The sequence below is a fragment of the Bactrocera oleae genome, chromosome 6 (genome assembly GCF_042242935.1).
Source record: "Bactrocera oleae isolate idBacOlea1 chromosome 6, idBacOlea1, whole genome shotgun sequence".
In the NCBI taxonomy this organism is placed as follows: domain Eukaryota; kingdom Metazoa; phylum Arthropoda; class Insecta; order Diptera; family Tephritidae; genus Bactrocera; species Bactrocera oleae.
Window position 1 is genome coordinate 1726070 of NC_091540.1, and position 13301 is coordinate 1739370.

Genomic DNA, 13301 nt, shown 5'->3' on the forward strand with positions numbered 1-13301 from the left:
CGATGAAGTTTGTAACACCAAGAAGGAAACGTCGGAGACCCCATTAAATGTATACATAATTGATCAGACGTAATAATTGACGAGCTGAGTCAATTTAGCCATGTCTGTCTGTCGGTATATACGGAAACTAGTCCTCAGTTTTTGAGATATTACTCTGAAATTTTGCACATATTCTTTTCTCCCCAAAAAAACTGCTCATTTGTCGGAACCGCCTATATTGGACCAGTATAGCATATAGCTGCCATACAAACTGAACGATCAGAATCAAGTTTTTGTATGGAAAACCTTGGGATTTATCGAGATATCTTCACGAATCTTAGAAATAATTATTGCTAAAATATCTGCACAAAGTTTTCAAATGGGACTTCTATAGCATATAGCCGGCATACAAACTGATATTCAAAGTCAATGTTTTGTATGCAAATTTTTTTTATTTGTGAATGGTATACTTTAATGTTTTCTCTTGTATTCATAAGGTTTGTTTTTTGTTTTTGGAAATCCCAGCATCGCGTCACATCAGTCTTCTTTGGTTGCAAAGCCAAAGCGACAGCCAACTATTTACCAAAACTACTGCACTTATTGTTGTTGTAAACTTTTTGTCAATTTACACAATACTTTTTTTCGTATTACACTTTGCTCCTGCTGCCCTTGTCGCACCACTTTTTTGTTATTTGCTTTTGTCTTCAATACGTCACTCAAAATTATTTTCGGGGTTTCTCGCTAAACTCTTTCGTTTTGGCTTGTGCTACTTTTTGTCGTTGCTTTGGCTTGCACCGCTGTGTCTTTCCAGTCAGCCGGTATGCGCTTAGCCTACTCGCGCCAAAGTCAGTCAGTCAGTTGGCTAGTACAAGACAAGTCGCGTCTCGTTCGTGGCTTCACACGGCACAAGCAGCTCCACAAAGCTTTATTAATTGCAAATTTGCTGAAAATATATTTTTGTTGTTGCGTTTTTGGAATTTTCTAGCGCTGTTGTAAATGTACAACAACAAATATACAGCAACACATAAGCATACACTAGAAAAGAGACGCGGAAGTCAGGCATATATTTCTCTTGTCGCATTTCACCTAGTGTGTCCGCGGTATATAAAGCTAGTGTCGCTTGGCGGTTCGCTTTAATTACAATTTTTTTCGCTGCAATTGCGGAAGTGCCTTGGTGTCTTAAAAAAGAAATAAACAAATTAAAAAAAAAAAAAAGATTTTATTAAGGAAAATAATTAAAGAAAATAAAAGCAAACATGAAGTTAAGCCAAATCCTCTCACTATCGCTCATACCAACATTGTATGTGTTGTTTGTGTTATTGTTGGAATTCGTGGAAGATGCTGTGGCACAAAATCCTGACCCACTTTTCCAGCTACCTGTGCAATTGGTGGGCTTTCCGGTTATCGTTTTGTCCGTACGCTTATCGCAATTCGCTAAAAAGCTGGCCTACTCGTTGAATCCAAGTAAGTTGTTGCTATTGTGAAGTTATTACGCAACTATGTTATGGTGGTGCAGAAAATAAAGCATGCAAGTTGCATTTAAGTGGACTTTCAACTCCGTCAAAGTAGTGTGTAATATATATTGTTAATAATTGTTGGGCTGAGTTATGATTACGATTACGTTTTTGGGAAAGCGATCTCTTATTGGAGAAAAATAGTGAAACGAATTTTTATTAAAAATAAAAAAAATAAATAAAAATTGCTCAGCAGCCACAGAAAATAAGAGCCAAACCTAATAAATAATATAAAATATTTTAATTTTCGCTTTCTACGCTGCAGGTTGGCTTACTATCACAGTTCGACAATAACTTTGCTTCTGGTGTGTTCCACTCTTTCTTTGTCAATCGGAGGTCTGACAATATGAGATCGTTTACTTTTGTCAATTTATCCTCCGTGGTGCATGTTTTCGAGACAGTTGAGCGTGACTCTACAAAAACTCACATGAGACCACGATGAAACCCATTAAACAAACTTTGACGATAGTCATCGAAATAAAAGATTCATCGCATACTCGTATAGCATTCAAAAGCTCCTTGAGTTCACTCTTAGATTTTCATTTTAAATACTAGAATCGAATAGTCGATCGATATTGCTCTATTCCATTTTTCAAAATTCTGTATACTCGTATTATCTGAGTGATCATATACTTACTAGGGTTTGAAAACCACAACTTGATAATTTAATTGATGAAATTGACCTAAATAAATTTGTTTTGGGACGCGGTCTCTAGAGCAACTAATTAAGTAAGTCACAATTTTTGTCATCAAGAATGAGCGAATAAGAGATTTCCCATGCTGCCTTCGGTCAAAATTATAAGACAATTTTTTACGTTCTTCAGAGTTTCTTAACCCTTCAATTTGTAGGGGACTCGTTAGTTTGTCAAGAATAAATAACTTCCGTAAAATTTAAAAAACGCAGGTGTCGTTAAATTGTTAAAGTGACTTTAAAATTAAGTAGTTATCGTACACATATATCTAAGTACATCCAAACAAACAACCAATGGCATAATGTCACCAAATGTGAAGACATGCGATGTTGCTCGGCGGCTCTTGTTTGTGCAATTACAGTAGTTACATATAAATAATTGCACACTTATGTATGATCTGCTGTCGTTGCTATTGTTATTGTAGGCCATATTGCGCATGCGTACGTTGAATTGAGTTGTTGAGTAAAATGTTTAGTCGTCTCGAATGAGGTCAAGGTAGCAAGTGCTCTGCAGTGCATGACTGGCCAAATACTTAAGTCAGTGAGTGACTTTAGTAACTAACTCAACTCCAAGTAGTTTGGTTAAGCATTTTACAGGTGAAGTACGAACTCATTTCATATGCGCGCTGGTGCCGATGAAAATTGATCTGGTTTTTCGAGTTTAGGCTGCATTGAGTGCTAGCGTGTTGCTTGACACTATTGAGGGCCAGTCAACTGTTTGAATATAAAATTAGCTAATTTAAAGTTTGTATTTGTTGGTGCTGGCAATTTTGGATATTTGATTTGAGTTTGGTTGTAAGAAGTGGTTGGATCGATTACTTGTGTGTAAATATGATTTTAGTACTTTTTAAAAAAAAATAAAAAAAATTTGAGTTAAAGAAAATTTTAGATAAGAGAAAAAAATTAATATATATATATTAGAGTTTAAAATGTATATATGTTTATATATATTAATAAAAAAATAAGTGTTAATGTATCAAAATTTCTTAACAAAATCAAAAAATAATAATTTAGTAGATCTCTTATATATTTGAAGTTGAGGAATTTCCGTAAAAAAGGGCATTATGACCAGCCAAGCGATCAGCTACCGTTTACTGCCGCTACGACACCTATAACTTTCATATTTACTTTTTCCACTTCAACCACGTCTACTTCAGCAGTTTAAAATTGTATGTGCTTTATTTATTTTCATCTTTTTATCTACTTTAGATACCTATCGCGCGCGCAGCAAACGTGAGACCGCTACATCGGCCGCTTACGATGCTGAATTGGCACAAAAAGAGATCTTACGTGAGTTCGGTCCACGCGCTTGCATATTGGAGGAACCTTGCCGGCTACATGCGTCACGGCCGGGTCGTTTCGGTGTGCAACAACATCCAGCATGGAATGAAATTTTGAGGTATGTTACAAGTAAATGTTTGAGCGAGTCTTCAGTAAGTATAGAAATGAATGGCTTTGGTGTACTCCTTGAAGGTTTCTTGAGTTGTACCAGTGAAATGAATAGATTGCAACAATTTGGAGACATTTTAAGGACTAGGATTGGAAAGATTTAGCTAGCACTTACTATGAAAATTCACGTTGAACGAAATCAATACATATGCAGACTTACCTTTTGTATCTTCAATACAACTACTCGTCGTGGTCTGAAGTGTAATTTTTAAGGACTCTTTCTAACGGATTCTGCTAGCTTTGAGCCGTAATATTTATTACTTTGACTTCAAGGTCATGGTATATTCCTTAAATTACATTTAATCGAAAATTCATGCCATTCTGTCGAGGAAGTCGAAACCCAATTCAAGGAAAATCTATAAGTCAATGGTCGTGTATCTCTGATGATCATTTGCTAACATCAGTGACCAACCACGACACTTAAGAATACATTGCCACTAAAAGAGCCTTTTGTCGGTTGCTGTCGTTCCGCCTATGTCAAGTCTTCTTGCTTTGCTAAAAATCGAAAGTTTAGCTTATCGAAACCAGCTATCGCTGAAAGATATTTTTTCTCTTGCCAAGAAACATGACGGTTTCAGAATCACGTGGAAATTTTTACTTTGCCTCTGCCAATGAGCAGATATCTTACTTGCTTTTAGAACTTCTAGTCCAGTCTTTTCGAATATAGTGTACGCTTGAATACATTCCTTATGGCTTAAGTCATGGAGAATCAAGCCTGACTCTGAATTACTCTGCGACATTTGAACAGGACTCATAATAATAGTCTAATATGTTGTCTTAATTATAGAGTATGTTGGGATTTCACTGATTTGGTTATCAATTTATGTATAGAAAATATTCGTATAAATGAAATTTGAAAGTGTCGAAAGTTAATGGATATATTAATTAAGACTATAAAATTTAATTAAATTCCTAAAAATTTATTATTTGAAAATCGTATTTCTCAATTTTTTTCTTTTCACACCTTCCGTTTAATTCTTATATACATACATATAATTTTTATTGCACTAATTAAGTTCTACGCTTTAGTCACTAACCGCTACTCTTATCTTCAAACATCCTATCTAACTGTTTGTTATTATATTCTATTCCACTACTTAGCTACTTTGCCATACCAGCTTCTTGCTTTGCCAAATTAAGTTTTCTGCACTTGTCATTTTGTCTAAATGACTCTGTTAGTGCAGCGCCATCTGAGGCGAATGCGTGTCTTCCAATCCAATCAGACACGAAATCAAGTTTTTATTTGCGAATTGCTAACTCATCTGTGCATAATTTAATGTCTTGTTCGCAAAACGTAATCGTTTTTGCTACCTTTTCCAGCATGCTGACGACGTCAACAGCAACAACAACAGCACATGCGTTCTAGTCTAGCAGCGCAAGCAGGAACTGAAAAAAGTATATGCGCTCATTGGAGAAATAAGAATAAGACGCAAATGAAAAATGTTATAAATTGGCAAAGTGCATGTCATTGCGTCACTAACCGAAATCGGTTATTTCAATTTGCGCAAACTTGATTGAACTCTAAATGGGCGGAATTCTCATGCGCCAAATTGAAGTGGCTGCCGCAGCAGCTTACTAGTACTTGAATGAAAGGAATTAGAGCAGTTCAATATAAATCGTTTAGGGTTGCCACAATAGCGGAAGAAATAGATATATATAAAATATGGGGCAGCGCTACCTCATAGTGGCTGATAACTTCTCCAAAAGAAGACTAAAATTGTCATGCAGATTTTTTTTTTATATAAAATGCGAATGGGGTAATTTTCATGGTATATACTGCTTTTCGCTTGATTTGGGTAGACCGCTTGCTTTTAGCAATTTTTGTTTTGATTTTCTACCATCATGCAATCTAACACCGCTGAAACGGCCGTCAGTTGGGGTTTAACAAAGTCTTAAATATCTAGAAAGGTAGCTCTGGCTTCTTATAAGTTAGTTACCAGCAGTAGTTTTGACAATGCTATATGCGAAAGCCCTTACAACAAAAATTATGACTTGTTACCTTTCGCTATTTTAATTATGATGATGATGGCATAATGGTGGAAGGAGAAAAAATAACTTTTCATATTGAGCCGATCGACGGGGCAGTTCTAAGTTTAAATTTTGTCATCATAGGCTAGAATGTACAATAGTTAAAAAATCTTCGCAGTGTAATTAAGAGTGGTAAAGAGTGGCTACTTTTTCCAACTGTGGCAATCAATTTTGATAAAAGGATTAAAAAAGGTATTTCTGATAGGTTCTAAGCCCTATCTATAGTGTAAGGAATGTGTAAAATACCTTCTGCTCTCTTTTGTGTCTCACCTCTATGGATACAAGAGTAATACGAAGACTTCTAGTAACTTCTGTGCACCACCTACATTGAAAAGTGACCCCTTATGCTTTTTTTTACATACCATATCGAGCAAAAATCAAGAAATTTCTCTATTAAATTTAAGTGTAACATTATGGCAAATACGAACTCCAGCTGCGTGAGGTCTTTAGCATACCCATGCTGTTTTTGAATATGATTGCAGGGTAAACACTTTTCTACTGGGCTGCAGAATCGATGCTTTTAATATATATCCTGGAAGTTCAGAGATCTCTTATGGCAATATTCGATTATAAATAATCTTTCAAGGTTATGCGTCGAACATCCTTTTCCTTTTTTGTGAAAACCAGTCTCTCGAAAACTACTATTTAGTTAATTTAGTATCGATTAAAATAATTTGATTCCTTAAAAATGCTTCAATAACAACTTCCTCCATCAGTTGTATAAGTAGGCTTCAATTTTGCTTTAGAGTTATATAATTTCCATGAAAATAATAATTTTCTTCAATTGCCTTTCTAACTTCAGTTAATTTTGCTTTTTTATCGTCGATTGGCAACCCTAATTCAACGCGTAATCTTAACTTTCCGGTAATTGACTTTTGCAAAAGTACTTTGCACTGCTAAATTCAACTTTTACTGTTATTCATTACAACACATTCAATTCATTTGCAAGTGAAAGAGCAAATAATGCTAAAAATGGCAAGTTGAAGTCATTGAAAATTCGCAAATAAAATCTGCGCTGAGAAGCTAAATGACTTTTCATAATGTTGCAAGTTGTTGCAGCGTAATGAGTAAGGCAAAAAAGGGAAAAAAAATTGATAAAACACACAAAAACAAATTCTATGTAGAAATTAAGTGCTGAAAACTTGCGTTGTAGGTGCTTGTTTTTTATTATTTTTGTTTTTTTAACACGAAACCTTTGACTTTTTTATTTGTTTTAATTTTTTTATTTTTCAAACTCTGTCTGTTGCACTAATGACGCCAGCGCTCGTAAAATATCGCAGACGCAATGTTTACGAAATGTGCGTCACTCATACGCCATGTCGCCGCTGCCTTGAGCTGCTTGAAGTAAATGCCATTGCGTATGGTTGCTTTGTTACCCTAAAAGTATGCTACCATTGTGGACAATAATAACAAACGCCACTGACCTTTGTCAACACGTTCGGCGGTGGTGTAGTGCTTGAGTGCGTTGGTTTTGATGTGTTAGTATTGCTGTATTTGCGTGTGTTTTTGTGTACGGAATAAATTAGTAAGTTTTCCTGCGAGATTTTCCCAGTCGATAAACAAACGAATGACATAATAAAATAACCAAACAATAACGGAACAACAGTGAATTTCTCTTAGTCACGCGCGCAAAAGAGGTGGAGAGGAGCGCAAAATGGACGACTGTGTGAGGAAAAAATTACAGAAAATAAAATTAAAAAAAATAAAATTACAAATAAAAAAAAAGTAAAAATAGTAAAAATTGTATAAAGGAAAATTATTATATATTTAAGTATTTTGTTAGTTTTCTGCAAAACTACGCAAAAAAAAAAGGTTGTTAAACACTTGCTGCAGCTGCGTATAAATTTGTCAAGCACTTGGCCGCACACAAATTGTATTTGCTTGAACTTTTCTACAACTTTCGCAATTTGTCTTGCATTGCAACTACTCACTACCGCAAGCGCACACATATAGTAATACTCGAGCACATCACTTCTTCTTTTGCATAATTTCTTTGTAGCAAATTTGTGATTGTAAAAGTTTGCGCAAATAAATTCCATTTGACCAGCGAAATTAAAGCGTCAGTCTCACACTAGTCTGACGCACTGCCAAAGCCATTGCATGAAATTAAAAATAGATAAGCGTACATGTTTGGTTGTATGTGTGCACACACACTCGTTGCATTGCGCAAATTTACGACAGTTGTGCACACTTTTGCGTCGAGTTTGCGCCATTACATTGTACTTTGCTTTTCAGAATATTCTTTTGAATATTTTGGACATTTTTTGTAGCTGGCATCTCTGTAGTCCACTTTGTGGTCATTTTTTGTTGAAATAATTTGTGTGCTAATGTAACCCCTTTGAGCTTTTTTTGGAATGAATCATCAGTACTGGCAGTGCTTGTTCAAATTTAAGAAAAATATTGAGAAATACTGTTACTGAGCAATATAAGCATATTATCTTCTTGTTATACACTAATAGCCTTAACAATATGTGTAGAATCGGTAAGGTGCACAAAATCTCATTGAAGTGTTACTTATTTTCATATTTACGTCTCCTTATCTGGAAATGTCTTTAATAACTTTAGTTTATAGTCATTTTGTGACTGTGATGTTAGTAGCTGTTTTTTGTTAATTTTGGGTTGCTAAAACCGAAAATGATAGTAAAAATGTTATAACACGTATTACTTTTTGTTGTAGTTAAGGGGTGTAGGGGTGAAACCGACAACATTTAATTAAATTTCAAAACTAGACTACGTGATGGAAAATTTTTTAACTCAAATTCGTAATCAGGACACCTCAAAGCACCTCTTAGCACATCAGTTGCAAATTTTTCTATAGATTAGTTTAGGTATTAATTTGTAGCTTTATTTTTATTTAAAATATACTCTATTGCTATTCAACAAATTTATTATATAAATTACTGCCTACACTTAGGCGTCATATTTGCTCTCAGAAGGCCAATACACTGCACAAGAAAATCGACTATTTTCTGGTTATTAGACCAGTACATTAACGTTATATATATTTTATTTTAACCATTGCATACTTTTTTAAGGGAGCCTAAATCGTACTTCAAGCAAATAAAAAGTTTAGGATTTTTGAAAGTCCTTGACTGGCCTAACGACGTGATAACTGAAAAAATCGAGGAAGTAAAAGCGCCTAAAAGCATGTTACAGTTTCAGGGTTTCAGGTTAGCACTCTTCGCTTCTTATATAACTGGACTTAAGCTAATCGTTCGATCCGATCGTGTATACATTTTAGTAAAAACTTATATTTGAAAGCTCTCTTAAGCTTTCAGCTACCATCAAATTGAATTACTTGCAATACAGCTAATAAATAAAAGGATTTAAATATTAAAAATTATCAAAAATTAAATTTCAGCAAAAGCAAGGCAGACATGACATTTGCTTTGTTGTAGCCGTCTGTACGCAAAGCGCTACTTTTTTTGATAATGTATAAATATGTAAGCCTTCTTATTTAAAATGCTCATAAGTAGCTAAAACGCCAAAGGTACTACAGCAGCTTTGCATTTGTGCCGTTAGCCTGTGTAAGCTACTCGCTTTGTATTATGCTGCGGCATTTTATGAGTCACTGCCAATTTTTCTCGAACCCTTCCTCCTTTAACAACAAAAACTGCTCTGTATTCACAGTCGTCAGTCACTTATGTAGCTATGATGCGCGAGTTTTTGTGTTTTTGCTACTGTTTTATTATTACGGCCTTAGCTGCTACTCAGAAGTTATTATTTTTTAATCTCCTCCATTTTTTTAGTGCTTTTAAAATCTGCACTGTACTTTTTCATTGCCATGCCATTTTGTTTGCTGAGTGAATGTTTGCCATTTAAATAGACAGCTTTTGTATTTTTATATTTAAATATTTTCCTTTTTTTTGCTCTATATAAATATATTTACCCACTTTATTGCGTTTGTGCGCTTAAAAAGCGATGTTCTGCTTAATTTCCTTTTGTTTCAACATTTATTTGCTTTTATGCTCATTGCCGTGCTTTTGTAATATTTTATTCCCCACTCACGCGCTCTCTCTCTCTCTTTATATATATATATTTCTATATATTAGTGTATTTAATTTTTTTAATGCTCTTTGTTTTCTGGTCTTCTCTCGCTATTGCAGAAACTACAAAGTTCAATCAACCGGCATGAAACAATGGTACCTGCTCTCACTCTTCATCGGTGATGCCGTGCGCGATGTGCCACTCTGCCGGCACCTGGCCAAACGAATGCCATGTCCAGGCGTTGGACCATTGCCGCCGCCACAGCCGCGCTAAGCATCAAACACGTCCCAGTGGCCAAGCACAGACCAAAGTAATGTCAAAACAGCAACGAGTTCTAGTGAGCGCAACGCTGGTACTCGCAACGTTGGTAGCAGGTTGGCTGCGCTTTGGTGCGGCGTATGCGCCACAAACCTCGACCGTGGCACAAAATAGCTAACAAGCTCATACACATATTAATTTGTACATATTTATATATTTCTTTGCATTACTTACTGCCAAACGAAAGTCAGCGCATAACGGTACATAACACATACACACATTATCCCACTCAGTCATTGTGGCATCATGTGAGCAGACACATCCCGCCTGTGACCCTTTGTAATTTTTTAGTTCTTTTTACTTCCTTTTACCTTTTTCTTTTCTGCTTTTTATTACCTTTTCGCATTCAGCGCATTTGTTTTGCATGTTTACCAAAGTTTTTAATTTTCATGCCAACGCAATTGTCATGACAAGCGCGTTGTACTTGTAGTGTAATGTATATATACTTGGACATATGCATGTATTCGAGGAAAAATTGCAGCAATCAACGAAGCGCTGAAGCGTTGAGAGAACGAAATGGAACGAAATGCAAGCGACAGACGCAAATATTATATTCTTGTTATATGTGCGTGCATATGTTTATTAAGTTTATACCTTGTAAGAAATTGATAGCAATATTCAAAATTTTTTAAATAATAATATGAAGTTTGCCAAGAAGTTTGCAACACCCAAAAGTAAACATCGGAGACCCTATAAGGGTGAGGAGCTGAGTCAATTTAGTCATGTTTGTCTGTTTGTCCGTATATACGCCAAATAGTCTTTCAGTTTTTGAGGTATCGATCCGAAAATTTGTATATGGTTTTCCCCCAAGAAACTGACTGATCAAAAATTAAGTTCTGGTATGCAAATTTTTTTTATTTGCGTAGATATTTTCACAAACTTTCTTCTTCATTCTCCGAATATATTATTTATATCGGACCACTATAGCTGCCATATTACGCTGACCGATCAAAATCGTGTTTTTTGTTTACACTTAAATGGAAATGAAATTATGCTCTTATTATTTCTAAATACTTCATAGTTTTCCTGCTGGGTAGCTGCTTGCCGCAAGCTTTGGTCAGCATAACAGTTTTACATCAACCCAAACCTCATGCTTTTAAAATCTAGCTGTGATTGAGGTGTGTGCCAGCAGAAGCTCGCTCATAGCGTCGCTTTTGTGGCAGCTTTAATGGAGTACACTTGCACTTCATTTCTGCTGCTACTGACACTGGAGCGTTTACAAGCTGTATATATGTATGTATGTATATATATATTGTAATACACGTATGCACATATGTATATTTATTACAACATGTGTAGTCTTCAAAAGTGGAATGTAAATAATTATGGCGAATAAATTAAACAAATGTGTACACATACAAAAGTGGGCAGCAAGGAGACAGATGAGCAGAGTGAATGCTTGTATCCACTTAAAACAATATTTTTTGTGCAAGATACACTTACATATGTATTTATATACATATACGCACATATATTTATAGTAGTAGTAGTAGTAGTATGAAGTACTATCATTGAATTGTTACGTATAGTAGAGAGTTGTACGTGGTAGTGTCGCAGTCTATATTTACTTACACATTAAAGCGCGGTGATAGTATTACAACGTTATGTTATATGCGACGTCATGCAGACAGAGTTGCCATATTTTATATTATATTGCATAATTCAAAAAAAAGCAATACAAAAATTCTTTAACGCCAAAAGCTCTTAACAATGAAAGTGGTAATTATTATGACAGCAGTCTAGTTAACTAAGTAGGCATTCGTGTTTTACTTAGGGTTGCCGCGTTCAACAAAAATATTACCTAATTTATACTGATAAAATAACGACTAAATTTCATCTACCTGATCAGTTCGATTTGATGTTTGTATGCCTATTTTTATATATTTTATATTTCGATTATAGTAATACCTCAAATTCAGAGAGACATTCATAGAAAGGGTGTTTATAAAATCTTAGAAAATATTTAAAAGCCCCTCAGCTTCGTTTGTTCTGCTGCTTTACTCTCACCTCAAGTTGTGTGCTGCAATTTGTTTTTTAATTTTTTGAAAAATGAGTTTAATAAAATGCATCGGTTTTTTCTATTGCGCTGGTTTTATGTATGTATTTTTAGACATCTTTTGATTGTTTTCATTTTGTCTTCTTTCATTGAACCCTTTCGTGTGTCTGCTGTATCGAATTTCATCTTTAATCGTTAGTTGTGAGAACACATAAGTCTATGCAAATGTATCTAGTAACATTAGTAAATTTTTCATTAATTTACATTTCACCTTTTTATGAAATAATTTAGTATTAATTGTTTAAACTAAGTCAATTCCATTGTACTAAATTTTACAAAATAAAGTTATTTATAAAATTATTACCCGATATACAATATATAATTACCAATCGATTTTTATTTGAAAATGTAGTTTATATTTTTTATTAACCACAACTTTGAAAGTGTTTTTTCTACTTATAAAAACCTATAATTTGAGGCGAGTAAGATCAGGTTTGCTAGTTTCCATTAAGTAAAGAGTCTGCTTCTATGTTTCGGATCATTGTCTTCTTGCAGTATGCAAACATGATTATTTTTGCTGTAAAGCAGCTGTCTTCAGTAAACCCTCTTTATACAAGTACAATTTTATCATTTTAACAGTGTGCAGGTTTTTTGTGAAGCATCTCAAAACCCCAAATTAATTTTTATATTTATTTTTTGAACGCTGTGTAAATGATATAAATATATTATAAAAGTTTCCTATTTTTATTTTATGCAAACCGATTAATTATTTTAATTTTGGGGATACAACTGTGATCGTGAAAATGACTGTGAGGCCTAAAAGTAGACTACGGCGATCAGCACAATTTTCCACTAAAGTAAACTTAGCATCGTTTCTGCATAGTTTTAGGCATCATAATAATGGAAAATTGCAAATGCTTTATTAGGTTGTGTGATCATTTCAAATATGAGTTTATGTGTCGAATTTAGAAAAAGCGACTGTTTCATTTAATATGTATTATAGGTTGCAAATAAATTTTAGGATCAAATCGATAGTTCCCCCTTTTTCCAAAAGAATGTATGAAGAATAAAATTTTTTGAAAACAACTCAAAATGTAAATAGTGCTTCTAGTCCTAATAAAAAAATAAAGGCGTTTGGAACCATAAGGCTGGATAGAAAGCGAAGCTCGATGTAAGAGCGTCACACGAGTCAACGTAAAACAACCTCATGGATCAGGGAATCTAAATCGCAACAAAGCGGTATATTTCTGAAGCGGATGATTATTGGTGATGAGAAGTGGGTCACTTATGACAACTTCAAGCGAAACTGGTCGTAGTTGTGGCAATCGATTAGAAGCGA

At 34.6% G+C, this 13301-nt stretch overlaps 1 protein-coding gene across 1 annotated transcript; it reads left to right on the plus strand.

Annotated features, from left to right (window-relative positions):
- The first annotated feature begins 845 nt into the window (after window positions 1–845).
- Window positions 846–10888, plus strand: LOC106621212 (uncharacterized). Its single transcript, XM_036358533.2, has 3 exons — window positions 846–1443; window positions 3394–3583; window positions 9768–10888. Exons 1-3 carry the CDS (start codon window positions 1236–1238, stop codon window positions 9919–9921), a joined length of 552 nt encoding a protein of 183 aa, XP_036214426.2. The 5' UTR covers window positions 846–1235; the 3' UTR covers window positions 9922–10888.
- The last annotated feature ends 2413 nt before the right edge of the window (window positions 10889–13301 follow it).

Bases quoted from the DNA above. Each gene is read 5' to 3' on its own strand.
- LOC106621212 (XM_036358533.2), top strand. From the start codon at position 1,236: ATGAAGTTAAGCCAAATCCTCTCACTATCGCTCATACCAACATTGTAT. The intron at 1,444-3,393 runs GTAAGTTGTTGC...TATCTACTTTAG, and splicing joins GGCCTACTCGTTGAATCCAA to ATACCTATCGCGCGCGCAGC. The intron at 3,584-9,767 runs GTATGTTACAAG...TCGCTATTGCAG, and splicing joins GCATGGAATGAAATTTTGAG to AAACTACAAAGTTCAATCAA.